The following is a 17,998-nucleotide window of genomic DNA, read 5'->3' on the forward strand; positions in this document are numbered from 1 at the left end:
AGGGCACGCGAATAGCTTGAATCGAACGATAGGATTTCCTAACACCGGTTCACATAAGAGGGCACTATTCGAAAATGCCGAATAGCATAGAATAGTATAGCATACTAGTAGTGGGAATCGTGCTTGTTCGATTTTCGAACAGCGTATATACCATCTCTCGTTTATGAAATGATGACAATTTTGGTCTGGATTTGCCCTTTAGCAAAAATAAGCATGGAGACTGACATTCTGATGCAGTTTAAAAATTGTTGATAAGATTGCTGGGATGGTTGTGTAGGAGGAAGAAATCCGGATGGTGCGCGTGATGGTGCATTGGGTCGACTTGACGGCGCATAGCGAATAGCGAATAACGAATAGCGAATACCGTATACCGAATACCGAATACTTCTATGTGAACGTAGCCTTAGCGGGATATTTCTCTGTCCGTGTGAACGCTTACAAAAATTCTCGAGATTCGGATTGTGATCTCGCTATTTTGTACGCGTAAATGCGGCTATTGCGTTTCGGAAAATGACCTGTTCAAACACCCTACATCGCAAAGCAGATTTTGTATTTTAGTCTCAGTCTACATTTGTTGCTTTTTATGCACACACACACGCACACACACACACACGCACACACACACACAAACACACACACACACATACATTAATAATTACTCAAGGAAAATATACAGGTACTGCATTACCAATTAAACGAGAATCAAATAAATTATTACATGTGAGATTCTTTGGAAAGATTGCCGTTTGTAATATTAGTGACATGGTAAGGCTGGCTGTTACACAAGTAACTTGCATCCCTCCATTCAGCATCACACCTGCACAGATTATGTCAGCAGCCGTTGCTATAGCTCCCCCGTGGACGAAACTGTGTAGTTGAATTGAAAAATTCAAACAAAATTTATCCCCTGCTCAAGCATTCACACAATATTTTTCGGCATGTCCTTTCGATTAAACTTAAAAATCCAACTTGATGCATTTGATATGAATTATAACCATAATCATTTTTTTATGCCATTAATTTCCTCAAAGACTCTCCTTATTATAACTTGATGTTTGAATTAAAAAAAAAGTATTTTGTATTCTTTGTGGATATTGTTTCTTTCTTTTTTTCTGTGAAGACTTCTCCCGTGTGATCAAGACTATCCACTGTCCTAAGCAATAATCCAGTGATGTGGAAAGGAGGATATGTAAATACCGATTGTTATTTTTACTTGCTTATGATTATTTTATAGGTTTAGACAGATTTATAATATTACATGTATATTTTTGATTGTAAATAGCCTTGTAATTATGACATGGTTGCAAATATTTTAAACTCTATATTTTCATTGTAAACTGAAAGGATTTCAGTCTTTGAGTTGCTATACAGTCCATACACCACAATGTCATGTACTCAATTCAATTCAATTCAATTCAATTCAATTCAATTCAATTCAATTACAATCCTGGAATTAACTTTTCTGGAATTACATTTATTTTACTTATCTGAGATGACAGGCGCATTTCAAAGAAGTTATGTTGTAACAGTCACAGGCAAGGAAGTATTTCTCTACAAAAGAATACCAACAACAACAACAGCAAAAATCATATTTTCCTTTCAGCCATGATACCCTACAACCTCCGGTGAGTTCTTTTTGAACCCTTAGTACGTCGGTCCCCAACTTTTTGGAATATTCTATATAAGTGGACATGGGACTTTAAAATTTGTGGACTCTGATTTATATGTCTGATTTTAGTTTTAAACTTGAATAAAAACACAACATCAACATCTTATCTATAGATGCATTCCCGACCAAGTGTAGTCGCAAGGGTAAGAAAAGGTCACATTGTGATCAAGAGACGCTTAAACATAAAATTTGACACTTGGGACAGACAGCAGACCAAATAAAGACAAACGATGGACAAATGCCTGCTTTGGGCATTCCACAGTCTCATCTTCTCCTCTGGAGGGTGGGGTAATAGACAGTCAGCACGCTTTTAGCAATATTTAAGCATTGCTCTTAAATGCACTTGGCCATAACTTTATAAAAACAAAAACAAAACAAAACAATGATGACTAGGTTGTATGCTGTACTGTCCGTATTAGGACAGATTGATGATTCCATATCACCTTCACGAAAAACAACAACAATAACATAAATAGGAGACAGAAACACATAAAGGTACTTCCTGTGTACATTAATCTCGTACTCAGTACATCTTGGTCTATGTCTATTGCATAATATTTCATATTGAGTATGTTCATTCCAAATTGATCCAAATTAAGGCCGTGTCACACCTTTCCGGGCAAGCCTTGCGTGCGACTTGCAAAGAACAATTTTTGCTACCCGGAGGTCCCCTGAATGAGCCGCACATGACAGTACCTAGCACATACGCAAATCTTTTTACCCGCAACCATGTTTAGGCCCTGTCACACCTTTCCGGGCAAGCTATGCATTCTGTTGCGTGTAGGGATTTTCCAGCATACCAGGAATTTCTGAGGGCGAACAAGGATTTGGGCGAGCCAGTGCATGTGTCTTACTTGCTGGACGCGTTCGATCTACTTAAATTCTGTACTTGCGTGTATACTGTGTGACCTTTGTACCAGTCGCGTGGGGGCTGACAACTCAGTGAAGGAATTCCTCTGAAGGAATGACTAAAGTCCCACGGAATGTCATTATCTTGGCTGCATACGGGGACTACGAAGTACCTGCGTGGGAGTTGCCTGCGAAGTGCTGCCGCTAAGGGCCTCCTACTGGCGTCCTGCGTGAACCTCTCCGGGCATCCCCGCGACTCACCCGGAAAAAGTTTTGGTCATGCTCAAACAACGGCGTAAATCCGTACTGAGGAGTGGGGGGGGGGGGGGGGGATGGTCACCATCACCACGATTACAAGCCCATAACCGGACCGGCGCAGCCTTGGGGGGAGGGGGGGGGGGGAGAAGCTTGGTGACCCCCCCCCCCCCCCACACACACACACACATTTTACAGGGATCGGATGTCCCACTCTTTTGCATGAAATATAAAGTGGGAGGAAAGTGGCAGCAAAAATATGAAGACTTTTAGTTCTTGTTGCTTTTTTTTTCCTTCTCAGATGAATTTCGGCGGAAAATCAAACAAAAATCAACGAAAACTTTTGTTTTTGTTTTTGAAATATCTGTGAGAGGGAGCGGAACGACCGAACCGGGGGGGGGGGGGGGGGGGGGGGGAGGGTGTGTATGGGGGGATCCCACTCTCACACGAGGAAGATTTTGCATTTTCAGACCTGAAATTCAGCGATCTGGTGCACACTTTTGGTGCAATTTTGTTTTCTTTTCTTTAAAAAAACAATAAGAAAATGAAATATTCACAATATATTATTGAATGACTAAATCGTGGTATTTCAGCTCTTGCTCCGCCTGTGCGACATCACTGTGAAGGCCTACTAAATAATGGGGCCTATCACCGGCGTAGACAGAATATGATCTTAGGAGGAGCGGATATGTGAGGGAACGAAGCAAGCGGGGGGGGGGGGGGGGGGAGAGAGGGTATGGTAGGGGAGTATCCCCCTCCCACGGTGAAATCTTTTTGCATTTTGCAGTCCAAAAACTGCCGTTTGTAGCTATATTTTTCGCTTTGAAAATTAAGGGGGGCACACCGGGCGCACTGCTGTAAATCACTGGCAGCAACATCAGAAGAATGGCATAGCGATTAAATGCGAGCGAGCGGAGCGAGCGAGCTTGAAAATCTTGACATTTTACAGTCTAAAAACTACCGTCTGTAGCTATACTTTTTCGCTTTGGAAATTAAGGGGGGCCGCACCGGGCGCAACTGCTGTCAATCACTGGCAGCAACATCAAGAGAATGGCATAATGATTAAACGCGAGGGAGCGAAGCGAGTGAGCTTTAAAATTTTGACATTTTACAGTCCCCAAAACTGTCGTTTGTGGCTGTATTTTTTCGCTATGGAAATTAAGGGGCGCACCAGGCGAAAACTGCTGGCAATTACTGGCAGCAACATAAGGAGAATGGCACAATGATTAAATGCGAGCGAGCGAAGCGAGTGAGCTTTAAAATTTTGACATTTTACAGTCCCAAAACTGCCGTTTGTAGCTATATTTTTCTCTTTGGAAATTAAGGGGGGCGCACCGGGCGAAAACTGCTGGCAATTACTGGCAGCAACATCAGGAGAATGGAATAATGATTAAATGCGAGCGAGCGAAGCGAGTGAGCTTGAAAATTTTGACATTTTACAGTCCCAAAACTGCCGTTTGTAGCTATATTTTTCGCTCTGGAAATTAAAGGGGGCGCACCGGGCGCAACTGCCGGCAATTACTGGCAGCAACATCAGGAGAATGGCATAATGATTAAATGCGAGCAAGCGAAGCGAGTGAGCTTGAAAATTTTGACATTTTACAGTCCCAAAACTGCCGTTTGTAGCTATATTTTTCGCTCTGGAAATTAAAGGGGGCACACCGGGCGCAACTGCCGGCAATTACTGGCAGCAACATCAGGAGAATGGCATAATGATTAAATGCGAGCAAGCGAAGCGAGTGAGCTTGAAAATTTTGGCATTTTACAGTCCCCAAAACTGTCGTTTGTGGCTGTATTTTTTCGCTTTGGAAATTGAGGGGGCGCACCGGGCGAAAACTGCTGGCAATTACTAGCAGGAACATCAGGAGAATGGAATAATGGTTAAATGCGAGCGAGCGAAGCGAGCAAGCTTCAAAATTTTGACATTTTACAGTCCCAAAACTGCCGTTTGTAGCTATATTTTTCGCTCTGGAAATTAAAGGGGGCACACCGGGCGCAACTGCCGGCAATTACTGGCAGCAACATCAGGAGAATGGCATAATGATTAAATGCGAGCAAGCGAAGCGAGTGAGCTTGAAAATTTTGGCATTTTACAGTCCCCAAAACTGTCGTTTGTGGCTGTATTTTTTCGCTTTGGAAATTGAGGGGGCGCACCGGGCGAAAACTGCTGGCAATTACTAGCAGGAACATCAGGAGAATGGAATAATGGTTAAATGCGAGCGAGCGAAGCGAGCAAGCTTCAAAATTTTGACATTTTACAGTCCAAAAACTGCCGTTTGTAGTTTCAAAATTTTGGCTTTTTACAGTCCAAAAACTGCCATTTGTATAATAGCTATATTTTTAGCTTTGGAAATTAAGGGGGGCGCACCGGGCGAAAACTGCTGGCAATTACTGGCAGCAACATCAGGAGAATGGAATAATGGTTAAATGCGAGAGAGCGAAGCGAGTGAGCTTCAAAATTTTGACATTTTACAGTCCCCAAACTGCCGTTTGCAGCTATATTTTTCGCTTTGGAAATTAAAGATAATAAAAAGTTTTGGTACCTCAAAAGCTTCCCTGAATTTCCTTGTCTTGGTTTGTGTTTCAGGTTAAAGTACGTTGTCTGTGAGAATTACTCGCCCCAAAGTGCTCTCATGTCTTAGTAATCATGCAATAATGGTTTCGTACCAGAGCCGACGCTGACCAGCGTCGATAAATATTGTACGAAACCACTGACTGCGACCAGCAGCGTGCAGCCCATTGTACGCATAGCTAGCTGCGACCAGCAGCCCCATACGCATAGCGTAATGGGGCTTCGCATTGTAGCATTCAGGATCATGACAGAATTAGTATCGCGGGTAAATGTCAACTTAAAATCCAAAAATTTCTTCGATTTGAAGACTTACCAATTAAGTTGAAGTATTGAAAACAGGCTTCGAACAACGTTTGTTTCTGCCAATAGTCCCTTTCTGTTCGAATTGATGACTGAATGTGACTCGGTCGAGAGGACCTTGGGAGAGCTACATACACTGGATACCATGGCCAGCGCATGCGCACACAAACATCTTATCCGTTCATGGATTTGAAATTTGTGTGCACAGATGTGTTCGCATGCACTGGCTGTAGTATTCAGTGTACTGTATGTAGCTCTCCTAAGGTCCTGTCGACCGAGTCACATTCAGTCATCAATTCGAACAGAAAGGGACTATAGGCAGAACCAAACGTTGCCCGAAGCCTGTTTTCAATACTTCAAGTTAATTGGTAAGTCTTCAAATTGAAGAATTTATGGGATTTTAAGTTGACATTTACCCTGCGATACTAAATCTGTCATGATCCTGAATGCTACAATGCGAAGCTCGATTACGCTATGCGTATGGGACTGCTGGTCGCTATGCGTATGGGACAGCTCAATCGCAGTTAATTGCATGATTACTAAGACATGAGAGCACTTTGGGGCGAGTAAGTCTCACAGTGTTAGTTATATGAAAGGTACTTTAACCTGAAACACAAACTAAGACAAGGAAATTCAAGGACACTTTTGAGGTACCAAAACTTTTAATTATCTTTAAGGGAGGCGCACCGTGCGAAAACTGTTGGCAATTACTTGCAGCAACATCAGGAGAATGGAATAATGATTAAATGCGAGCGAGCGAAGCGAGCGAGCTTCAAAATTTTGACATTTTACAGTCCCAAAACTGCCGTTTGTAGTTACATTTTTTGCTTTGGAAATTAAGGGGTGCGCACCGGGCGCAGCTGTTGTCAGTCACTGGCAATGTCAGGATGAATGGCGTAGCGGTTATCTATGCGAGCGAGCGGAGCGAGCGAGCTTCAAAATTTTGACATTTTACACTCCAAAAACTCCCGTTTGTAGCTATATTTTTCGCTTTTGTTTGTCCCACTTTTATGGGGGAACCACCCCCCCCCCCCCCCATCGACGCCTCTGCATATATGAGGGTGCTTTTGTTAAGTGAAAGATCTACTGCACACTCTTTGGTAAGGGAAATATACGTCAATGTCAAAAGTGTACAAAGTTTATCGAAAGGGATCTTGTATAGTGGAGCTTTTGCAGGTTTATGATTGCAATACAACGATCTGGTGCATAGTTCTGGCGTTATATGGACAATTTTCCATTAAGAAAGTTCGAGATTTGTCCTCATCTCGGGAATTGCTTGGGTAATAAATGATTTGTCTGCCTAAACACTTCCGTAGGGGAGGGGCAAATGCCCCTTTGCCCCCCCCCCCCCCATAGATTCGACGCCCCTGATCTTGCCTGGCCGGTATGCCCATAGATGTATCCTGACTGAGTCATCAGTCACTGTCGTTTCTCAGGAATGATTCAGGAAATGGAGGGGGTTCAATTATGGCGATATAGTTTTTGTTATTGCTTGTTTGTTTGTTTTCGTACATATTTTGCAGAAGGTCCCCAGTTACTCGCGTCATAGCATGTTTACATGTAGGCCTACACTATTTGACGTTGTCAACGTCTGAGCCATACTTTACAGTGTATGTCGATGTTACTTAATTCTTCGCGAGCGAGCGAAGCGAACGAGCGCTTGAGAAAATTATGTATACATTTTCCTATGATACAAGATAGAATACTGTTCAGTTCTGTTTCCTGTCTGAAGGCCGGCGTACAAACGTCATGCAATATGCCAAAATTGAAACAATCACATTTCTGCTTCATCCATTTTTTCCCCTCAAAATTCAGGGGGGGATGATTGTACAGGCCATCCCCCCCCCCCCTCCTCCATTTCAGGGGGGGGGGGGGATATATCCCCCCCCATCCCCCCCGGGATTTACGCCCATGTGCTCAAAACTTGGGCGCGGTTAAATCGGACTTGCGTGAGCACCTCCGGGCAACTAAAGGCGAGATACGCGCTATATAGGTACTGCCAGGTGTGGGCCAACTTCGGAGAGCTCCAGGTAGCAAATTTGTTTCCCCGCAAGTCAAGCTGCAAAACTTCCCTAGATACGGTATAACAAGGCCTTGAGCATGCTCAAAACTTGTTCCGAGTGACTCGTGGTGTTCGCTCGCAGAGGTAAACGCAGAACACCAGTAGGAGACCCTTACCGGCAGCACCTCGCAGGAGTTGGCTTTCACACAGGTCACACGGAATGCACGCAAGTAGAAGCTAAGTAGCACGCTTCTAGTAGGTAAGAAACAAATGCGAAAATTGCAAACATCCTTGTTCGCCCGCGGAAAATCTTCTACGTGCTGGAAACTACCTCCTCGCCACAAGCCCGCGTAGCTTGCCCGGAAAGGTGTGACACGGCCTTTAAGCAAATACAAATTGTGAAATTCTTTTCTCTCTGTTTCCATGCCAAACATGAACCAACTGGAAGAAGAGTACAATTCAAAGATCACTTGCACATGAGGGTCAGGTATTATCATCGTCACCATCATCATCATTATCATCCTCTAAATCTCGGGTGCTGTTCGTTATTCCGAAGGTTCGTTAATCCATAACACACAAATTCCCTATACCTAGAGGTTCGTTAATCCGAACATTTGTGGCGTTATTCCGAAGGTTCGTTAATCCAAAAATGAAATAGGGTTCGTTATTCCGAAGGTTCGTTGATCCGACAATGAAATAGGGTCCGTAATGAAACTTCGGAATTACGAATTTTGTTTCATTTTCGAATTAACAAACCTTCGGAATAACGAACCTTATTTCATTTTTGGATTAATGAACCTTCGGAATAACAAATCTTAACACATTTTTCGGATTAACGAACCTTCGGAATAACGAATCTTCGGAATAACGAACCTTCGGAGGCGAACCTTCGGACTAAAGAACCTTTGGAATAACGAACCTTCGGAATAACGAACCAGTGGTGGATCCAGAGGGGGGCGCATCTGGCACACGCCCCCCCCCCCCCTTTATTTTTCGTTAAAAACAAAAGAAATAAAAAGGAAATGAAATGATAAACCCGGAAGTGACACCAGAAAAATTAATTGCGCCCCCCCCCCCCCCTTACAGAATTCCTGGATCCTTCCCTGCGAACTGTAACCTAAATCTCACCCTGGTGAACCCTCTGTTTTGGGCCCAAACTGCATGATGATGACCAACTTCTCCTCCTCCTCACCGAAAAAGAGGGCTTACTCGAAGACTGCGCCGACTTCGGAGTGAGCAAACCAGCTTACCCTACAATCATTATTTTAATGGGAATAATTGCAATTTTTTCTACCGATCCTACCAAATCACATTACAGCTGTCCAGACATTCTAAAAGTTACTGACGAAAAAAAGAGAGTAATTTTAGCTAATTTCAGTATGACCTTTGATCTATGACCTTGAGGGAATTTGACCAGCAAGCCTACATACACCCTTTACCAGGGCCTAAAAACTACACAATCCATAGCCCCCTTCCCCCCCCCCCCCCGCTTTTTTTTTTTCTTCGTGATGGCCTTACACGGAATGTTGGACAAACTAGTGGAAGTGAAAAGTTGATGGACAGACACCAGTAGCCAAAGTAAATCCAGTACCTTCAGGCCACAGGCAAAAGGGTTGTCGTGATTAAGAAAAATGATGACAAAAGATCGACTGGGGTCTGTTTCATAAAAGTCTAATGAGGATCTTTTCGCACTCATAAGACACAATCATTAATGAGACTTCATGAAATAGATTTTACATCTTCACATAGTTAAAAATGAGCGAATTTGGCCATTCTCAGATTCATGCCTATGTAAAGACTTTTTATGTGATAACTTCATGAAACAGACCCAAGGTCAGAAAATTCAAGATCAGCAGATTAGTGCCAAATCGTCCAGACCATCTTACAGTCCTCCAAACATGCAAAAGAACGACCTCCAAGAAGTGTGACCAGTGATTGTGTTTGAAGTGGCCTGAAATTATGCTAAATTGCCATGGAATTACGCCACCTTTATGTCAACCAATTGTGGTGCCTCATCAGCTGACAAGCGAAAAAAAGTCCTCGCATATGTTTTTATTTTTGGTTACAAATTATGGTGCCCGATCGGCTGACAAGAAAAAAACTACAAAAACAAATTGAATTGTCACTGATTGTGATGCCCAATCGCATTATGGTTCCCAATCGCACTAACATGGTTCCCATACGCATTGTGGCGCCCAATAGTCCTAGGCCTACCCTTTTCATATGGATTATGGTGCCCAATCAACTGCTGACAAGCAAGCAAAAAAAAAAGGCCCTCAAATTCTACGCTCCTAATAGCCACATGGCGCTCAATCGCCAAAACAAAACCGAAAAAAAAATGTTTTCATGACTTTTTATTGTCAATTTCCTCAAAAATTAGCGCACAAAGTAACAAACCAACCAAAAAGAGGTACTACAGTACACAAAACTCCTTGAGATTTCCTTTCTGTAGCAATTATTCTAGAATTATGCTAAAAACAGCCAAATTAAGCCTAGCATAATGTAAGATGCTGAAACGTCTAAAATATTCCAGAAAGCATAATATTATATATTATAATAGTGCATGAGGCTGAATGCACGAAACTGATATGCCAATATGCCAACTCTGGTAATTTGCTTCCCCAGGCGCACAAACTGAAGTCGGCCGGTAGATGGCGCTATGTACGGCGGCACAGAGCGGGTTGATAGAGTCCGGCCACTCGCTCTCTGCGGCGGCACTGACGTACAATACTAGTATACGGGTCGGGTACGTGCCATGACCCTTCTGCTCCGCTAGTGTGCGGATTGCGAAATTTTATTGTAGTCCGGCACACTTGACTCGTCTCTGGTAGAGGAAAATTAATAATTGTCCAAATAATGACCTTTACTGGTGTACAAACCGTGCTTCGACACACAAGAACGTTGATATCGACCCATCAGAGCATTTCGCTGGGCTGGAACTCTCAGTTAGCTTCCACGAGATTGAGTAAGCTTTCTACGTTCTGTGCGAGCAAGAGGGGAGTGGTGGGAGGAACCAGCTGCGGCAGGGCCGGCGCCAGACGGTTTTACACGCATTCGTCGTGCAGGCGGGGTCCCGGGATTATTGCTCTAGGAGTCGCTGGCAGCGTGACTCTTGCAGCAGGAGCTCAACAAGGGAAGAAGCTGATAAGAAGTTCCGGACTTACTGTCGGCCAAGCTCAGTCCTTTATGCTGAAGGTTTGTGCCAGCTTGACTGCCGTTCATACAAATGTATAGTATAAGTAGTCACCAGCTCAAGTTAATTCAGCTTATTTTGCCATTCTGTACAATTGCAGGTGTTCTTTGCTCCGCCTTTGGACACGTTGGACAAGTTTGGTAAACATGCTATTGCTAGACCTCCATTAGGAACACTACTAGATCTAGCTCTTATACCTAGACAATTTCATTGGGATTCTCTTGTCTCGGACTTCTCTACAGCGATGCTCAGCCAACAGGGTTGTGTATACATATAGTTGAGAGTCTCTCAGACCAATGGTCAAGTGATATTCTTCACGGTGGGCTTCTTATCTAATGTTGGAGCATGTATGGTCAGCCCCCCCCCCCCTTTCGTAAGAAGCCCACCGTGAAGAGACCGAGTATACCATTCGTCTACCGTCTAGGTAGGATTCTCTATGCCTACTCTATGTAAATTTACAATGGTCACCTAGTCATTGAGTGAAATTTGAGAAAGATTTTAACTCGTTGAGGAGGCGGACGGACTGATTTTGCTACTTTCATGTTCATTCATTTCCTATACCCATTAGACACCACACTAGTACCTGGGCTGGGGTGCTCCTTCACACAGTCAGAGCTACCAAGTCTCACGCATTCTGCGTGAGACTCAAGCATTTAGGGGCCATCTCACGATCTCACGCATGGCACCTATTTTTCTCACGCATCGGGCGAAGTCTGCAACTTGGGCCTATCATAACAATGAGCATAGCTCAAAAAATTAAAGTGATAGTTGCAAATGAAGGTATATTTCCCTTTTGTCCTTCAAAATAAGTAAAAAAATAGTCACTTAAGTATGCACCTGATCGCACCTCTAAGAGCTAAAAATTGAAAAAATCTCCTTATCGTGGGAGGCCACAGGGAGGAAAAACCCCTCCCACACCCTCGCTCGCGCGCTCATTCGCATGCCGAAATGCCAAGTCACGAAAATCTCACTCATAAATTTTGTTTGAACTTGGCATCCCTGCACAGTGTTAGTATACTTGTTTAGGCAGGTCGCAGTTACATAGACACATGCGTGAGTATATTCTGGACTCGTCCTCAACGGGTTAAGGGGGCCAAGATGCCTAACCAGCTCAGTATTCACTTTTAGTGACTGTCTTTGCACAATCATACACAGAGGTTGCAGAACTGGGGGGGGGGGGGGTGTTGATGCAGCTCCCCAACTTTGGTTTAAAAAAATAAAAATGGCACACACACACACACACACAGAAAAACAAAACTCAGGGTATTTCAAAGGTCCTGTTTACCTCTGGGAGCAGTGATTTTAAGAATGTTGAAGATATTGCATTTGATGCATATGTGTAGGCCAGTTAATAAAACATCCTATGTAAAGTATAATATAAAATTTTTGCAATAGAGCATAAAATATTAAAAGGAGATATCACAATTTTTCTCATTAAACCATAACTGTAGACAGTGTAGTCTGAAAACATTTTTTATAACTATTCACATTTTCCTACATTTAACAATACTTAACATCGATTATGCAGGTTCAAATTTTTACATTGGTTGTTCTATTCCTAACTCACATTTTAGAACTATTTTGAAGTTAAATGCTGGGTTTTTGTTTCATCTGCAAGATGGTAGATTATGCCTTTAAGGATCCACCCAGAGATTCTTCCCATTTGAGAGGGGGAGGTCAGAGAGAAAGCGAGAGGGTCGGGTATGACTAACCCTTGACTCCCTCAGGGCTCACAGCTCTCCCCCATGCACTTCTAATATGAAATTGAAAGATCAGTACTACAACAAATTTATGCTAACATCTTTTTTTTTTCTGTGCCAAATTGTTAGAAATTTGTTTAAAAGTCTAAAATTGTCAGTGTTTTACATTAAAGGACAAGTCCACCTTCATATACATGTTGATTGACTGAATGCAACAATATTAGTGAAACACATCAGTGAAAAACAATCCGTTAAAAAGTTAAGAATTTTTAAAGTATGTGCGCAATTACTGCTGAATGAGAAGACTACTACCGTGTATGATGTCACATGCGTACAACGATACGTTGCTGGGGCGACAAGACCTCGTATCTACAAAATGTCAAATGTTCAGGAGAGCCAAAAAACATGGCGGCCAAAGCACTGTAGCAAATGGGACAGCCGTTCCTTTGACGTGCCATGGTGGCTTCATTTTTGGGGTATTAAAGACAAATAGGATTTGGACAGGACATCACTTAACCGATTATTTGACCATAAATGCAAAAAAGTCATTTTCACCAAAATTGCAGATACAAGGCCTTGTCACCCCAGCGATGATAAGGAAGATAAAAAGAGAATTTCACAAAACTGTACTTTTTGAATAAAAGTGCACATTTCTTCGACTTGTTATTGACATATATGTTAAGGGTAATATCATTCCCCCTGCCTTCTGAAAGAGAAAAGTTGAGTGTTCTTTTGTTATGCGAGAAAAGTGAAAATATGTTGAATTTTCTTTATACTTTCTTTATATCGTTGTACACATGTGACATCACAAGCTATAGTAGTCTTCTTATCCAGCCGTGACTGAGCAGAAACTTCAAAAATTCATAACTTTTGAACGGATTGTCCGATTTTCCTCAAAGTCTCATTGATGTATTCTACTAATATTGCTGCATTCACACAACCCACATGTCTATGAAGGTGAACTTGTCCTTTAAATGAAGGTCATGTGCTGTCTCTATTTTAACTTGTAAACAATTTACATTATACACCATTCCATAAACCACTCCCCCCCCCCCACACACACACCCCAGTTATTGACCACTGATCTTATTAAGTATTCATTGGTCCAAAAACAAACTTTATGTATTAATCGTTTTTCATCTCCGTTTAATGTGTTTATGCAGAGCTCTTCCTGCGCTGAAATGTCCAAGGTACAAAGTTTCTCAGAGGAAGACCTGCCGGGCTGGACCGAAGCTTCGAGAGACTTGTACAGTCAGTACACTGCCAAGCTAGTGGGGGAGGATGGGTGGAAACTGCTCCGAACCTCCGTGGGCAGGGAGCGGAATGCTAGTTTGTTTACTCTGAGTCATCCCGAAGTTGGCGCGGTCTTCGAGTACGCCCTCTTCTTCAGTGAGGAGGAGGAGAAGTTGGTCTGCATCATGCAGTTTGGGCCTAAAGCAGAGGGTCCACCAGGGTGAGACTTAGAGGATGATGATGATGGTGACGATGATGATACTCGACTTTGATGTGCAAGTGATCTTTTGAGTTGTGCTCCTCATATAGTAGGTGCATGTTTTGCATGGGTTTTTTTTTTTACCTTTTCTTCTGAAACAACAATTTAGTCAAGGATGCATCTGAGGAGATGTGGTTTTTAAGGTATAAGCAAACATATGAGTAATCACAGTTCACAAATGTTGGAGTTCCATGTCCATTTTTATATTTCAAAAAGTTAGTGGACAGATGTAATGATTTTAAAAAGAACCTACCTCAGGATTTTTTATTTTTATTTTAGTATTTTGCTAAATGGAAAACCTGAATTTTGTGGAGAAATGTTTCTTAGGTTGTAACTGTCACAACATAATTTTTTTTTTTAGATGCTCCTGTATGTAAGATTAGTACAATTAACATAAAAACAGAAGTTTATTCTATTTTTTTTTTTTATTGAATTGAATTGATGTGGTGTGTTGACTGTAAATAGCAACTCAAAGGCTGAAAAACTTTCAGTTTACAATAAAAATATAAGAATTACAATACATGTACTCGCAACCTTGTAACAGTTAATAGACTATTAATACAATTTAGAATATATGTGTGTAATGATCACACATCTATGTTAATCAAAAATATAAAGAAACAAATGAAAATAACAATCCATATATTTACATAATCTTCCTCTTTACATCACTGGATTATTGCCTAGGACAGTGGATAGTGTTGATCACATGGGAGAAGTCTGCACAGAAAAAAAGAAGGAAACAATGTCAACGAAAAATATGAAACTTATTTTAATACAAACATCAAGTTAAAATATGGAGAGTCTATAAAATTAATAGCATGAAAATGATTATGGCTATTATTCATCTCAAATGCATCAAGTTGGATTTGTTACTTTAATTGAAACAACACACCATGAAATATTGTGTGAATGCTTGTGCAGGAGATAAATTTTGTTTGAATTTTTCAATTTAACTATACAGATTTGTCCACGGGGGAGCTATAGCAACGGCTGCTGACATATGTGCTGGTGTGATGCTGAATACAGGCATGCAAGTTAATAGTGTAACTGCCAGCCTTACTACTAATTACAAACGGTAAGCTTTCCAGACAATCTAACACATTGTAGTAAATTATTTAATTTTTGTTCATTAATAATGCAGTGCCTGTATATACCTTTGAGTAATTATCAATATGTTATGTGTGTGTGTGTGTGTGTGTGTATGCATAAAATCAACAAATAATTCTAAGATTAAAAGGGTAAATGCAATTTTGGGTCTAGTGGATGTTGTCTATTAGTATTAGTAATCAAAGAAATTAATAAAAGTACATTTTTTTGTGTGTTTCGGTGAATACGAAATGAGCGTGGCTGTGAAAGTTAGGTGCTACTTTTACTGAAGATTTAGCCATCAGAATTCATGGTGTGCAATGCTGAAAATACAGACATCCTTTAGAAATCTCTCTTTCTTTTTGCCCCTCTGAAATTAAACCCATTCACTGTCCTCCCTGAAATGAAGTTACTTATTGATGTAATACTAGAGAAAAGTGTAATCCTTTCGATGAGATTTATTTGATATTTTGCTTTTCAAACAATGCAAACTCATACATGATTTAAAACACCAAAGGAGACCCAGTTTCAAAAGATTACTCGTTACTTGTGGCAGTAATCCCAATCTTAGCTGCATGGAAGTTAAAGTAAAATGAAGGTCAAAGGTGATACATATTATTCTGAAATCCTTCCTAGGAAAAAATTTGTTCTCATAGTCAGGATTTTTTCCTAAATGGTATTCTTAAAATCTTCCTAATTTCTTCCTAAATGTCTTCCTAACTTTTTTCATAAACTTAGGAACTTAGGAACTTAGGAAGATATGCAAATGAGGATGAGATATATGCAAATTTCTGACGTCGTAAGAAGTTGGTGTTTTAGAATGGACTTAACGTGCAACATGTACTTTGATGTGCGAAATGGCCATGAGAAAGGGGACATGCCGCGCGCACATGTATTTAGCCCTACCGCATTTAATATGCAATTGTGATTGGCTGGTTCTTTGTGATACAGCAATTCACATTGGCTTAAAGGGGATGGCTAGTAACTGATTAGTGGGAATCAGTGGGAATGCTGAGGGATGATTGTTCCACTCCTTGTGGGATTCATTTAAGAGTACATTATACACGTATACCTACTGTTGTGTGAAAATTATTTGCTTCAGAACGGTCTCATATTCAAGTAATGTGCAGATTAATGCCCCGTCACTGACCAGGCACGCTAACCTGGAAACATTCAACTGCACAGTACTTGAATATGAGACCGTTCTGAAGCAAATAATTTTCACACAACAGTAGATATATAATGTACTCTTAAATGAATTCCACAAGGATTGGAACAATCATGCCTCAGCATTCCCACTGATTCCCACTGATCGGTTACTAGCCATCCCCTTTCAAAGAAAGGACATGGGCGGGGATAAGGATGGCCTAATTGGCATTAGGAAGTTCTTACGAAGAAATTTCAGAATACCAATTCAGTCTTTCCTAGGCATTCTAGTGACTTAGGAAGAAACTTAGGAAGAAACTTACAGGAAGATTTTCAGAATATCACTCCAGGTCATGTGCGTATGGAGGTACCAATGTGCCAAGAGTGTGCTGTTTCCAGTATGTCCAATAGAATAATATGACACAATGATATTGAATATCAAATAGTATTTACAAATCAACATATTGTCACCTAATATGAGCGACATGATAAAATTCTGTGTGCGATATAAATCTGTGATGAAATGAGCCCAAGTCTAATTACTAAGGGAGTCATTTTCTTGATTTTTTTTTATTTTTTTTATTTGAAACAGACCCATTCCTCTTGGTTCTTCTGCCATCATTGAGATAAAGCTGGACAGAGTGGAAGGACGAAAGTACTTTGTCACTGGCACGATCAAGAGTCCGGATGGTACTACATTGTTTGATACTATTTCAGCTTTATTTGTTAGAGTTGGTAACAAATAAGTCTGTTAAGATGCTTTGTTTCGAGAAGTTCCTATCTACAGTAGGTCGCCTCCATATCAGTTGATATGATACTTTGGAGTAATACCAGGACTGTACAGTTCTGGTTGAGGTGAGAATTCAGCTTGTCATGTTTTGCAAGATATTTAGAAAACATTCTATGAAATTTTAAAGAGCATGCAATTCTAAGGGGAATCAAATGTTTGTTTGATGAAAATCGGTTTTTAAGTGACTGAGATATATCCAAAAACAAGATAAAGCAAAGAGATCCTAATAAAAGGCGGGCCTGCTGATTTTTGTCGAGCCCACCGGAGGTGAGGGGAGACTAAGGGATCGCCTACGGCATCCGTCCGTCCATCGTCCGTCCGTCGTCCGTCCGTCGTCTGTCCATAACGCTACAAAAACTTCAATAACTCTTTACTCTGGGTTTCAATTGCAATGAAACTTCGAGGGAAGAGGAGTCATAAAAAGTTTCACATTTTATCATATATGAAGGTCAACTCAAGGTCAAAGCTCACAGGCAGGGGCCAATGAACTTTATGTGCATTTCCATTATGGGTCATAACTTTTGCTCCTTAACTCCATTTTGTGACCAAACTTGTATGGTAGATGTCCCTTGGGGAGTGGATGATCACCCCAAGGTCAATGGTCACAAGCAGGGGTCAACAAACTTTTAGAGCCCAATGTTAAGTTTTTATGGCGCGTTTCTATTATGGGTCATAACTTTTGATCCATAGCTCCATTTGTGACTAAACTTGGATGGTAGATGTCCCTTTGGGAGTGGATGGTCACCACAAGGTCAATGGTCACAAGCATAGGTCAAGGAACTTTTAGAGGCCAATGTTACGTTTCTACGGCGCGTTTTTATTATGGGTCATAACTTTTGATCCATAGGTCCGTTTGTGACCAAACTTGTATGGTAGATGTCCCTTGGGGAGTGGATGGTCACCACAAGGTCGAAGGTCACAGGCAGGGGTCAATGAACTTT

The 17,998-nt window shown here is 41.4% G+C and overlaps 1 protein-coding gene across 1 annotated transcript; it reads left to right on the forward strand.

Annotated features, from left to right (window-relative positions):
- Positions 1 to 10,503: 10,503 nt before the first annotated feature.
- On the forward strand, positions 10,504 to 17,423 carry LOC139721675 (acyl-coenzyme A thioesterase THEM4-like). Its single transcript, XM_071633005.1, has 4 exons — positions 10,504 to 10,842; positions 13,704 to 13,993; positions 14,997 to 15,110; positions 16,860 to 17,423. The coding sequence occupies exons 1-4, from the start codon at positions 10,504 to 10,506 to the stop codon at positions 17,011 to 17,013; spliced, it is 897 nt and encodes a 298-aa protein (XP_071489106.1). The 3' UTR covers positions 17,014 to 17,423.
- Positions 17,424 to 17,998: the final 575 nt, after the last annotated feature.

Source organism: Diadema antillarum, unplaced genomic scaffold (genome assembly GCF_040938485.1).
Source record: "Diadema antillarum isolate AM-2024a unplaced genomic scaffold, OU_Dant_1.0 scf00000147, whole genome shotgun sequence".
NCBI lineage: Eukaryota > Metazoa > Echinodermata > Echinoidea > Diadematoida > Diadematidae > Diadema > Diadema antillarum.

Bases quoted from the DNA above. Each gene is read 5' to 3' on its own strand.
- LOC139721675 (XM_071633005.1), top strand. From the start codon at position 10,504: ATGACCTTTACTGGTGTACAAACCGTGCTTCGACACACAAGAACGTTG. The intron at 10,843-13,703 runs GTTTGTGCCAGC...GTGTTTATGCAG, and splicing joins CTCAGTCCTTTATGCTGAAG to AGCTCTTCCTGCGCTGAAAT. The intron at 15,111-16,859 runs GTAAGCTTTCCA...TATTTGAAACAG, and splicing joins CTTACTACTAATTACAAACG to ACCCATTCCTCTTGGTTCTT.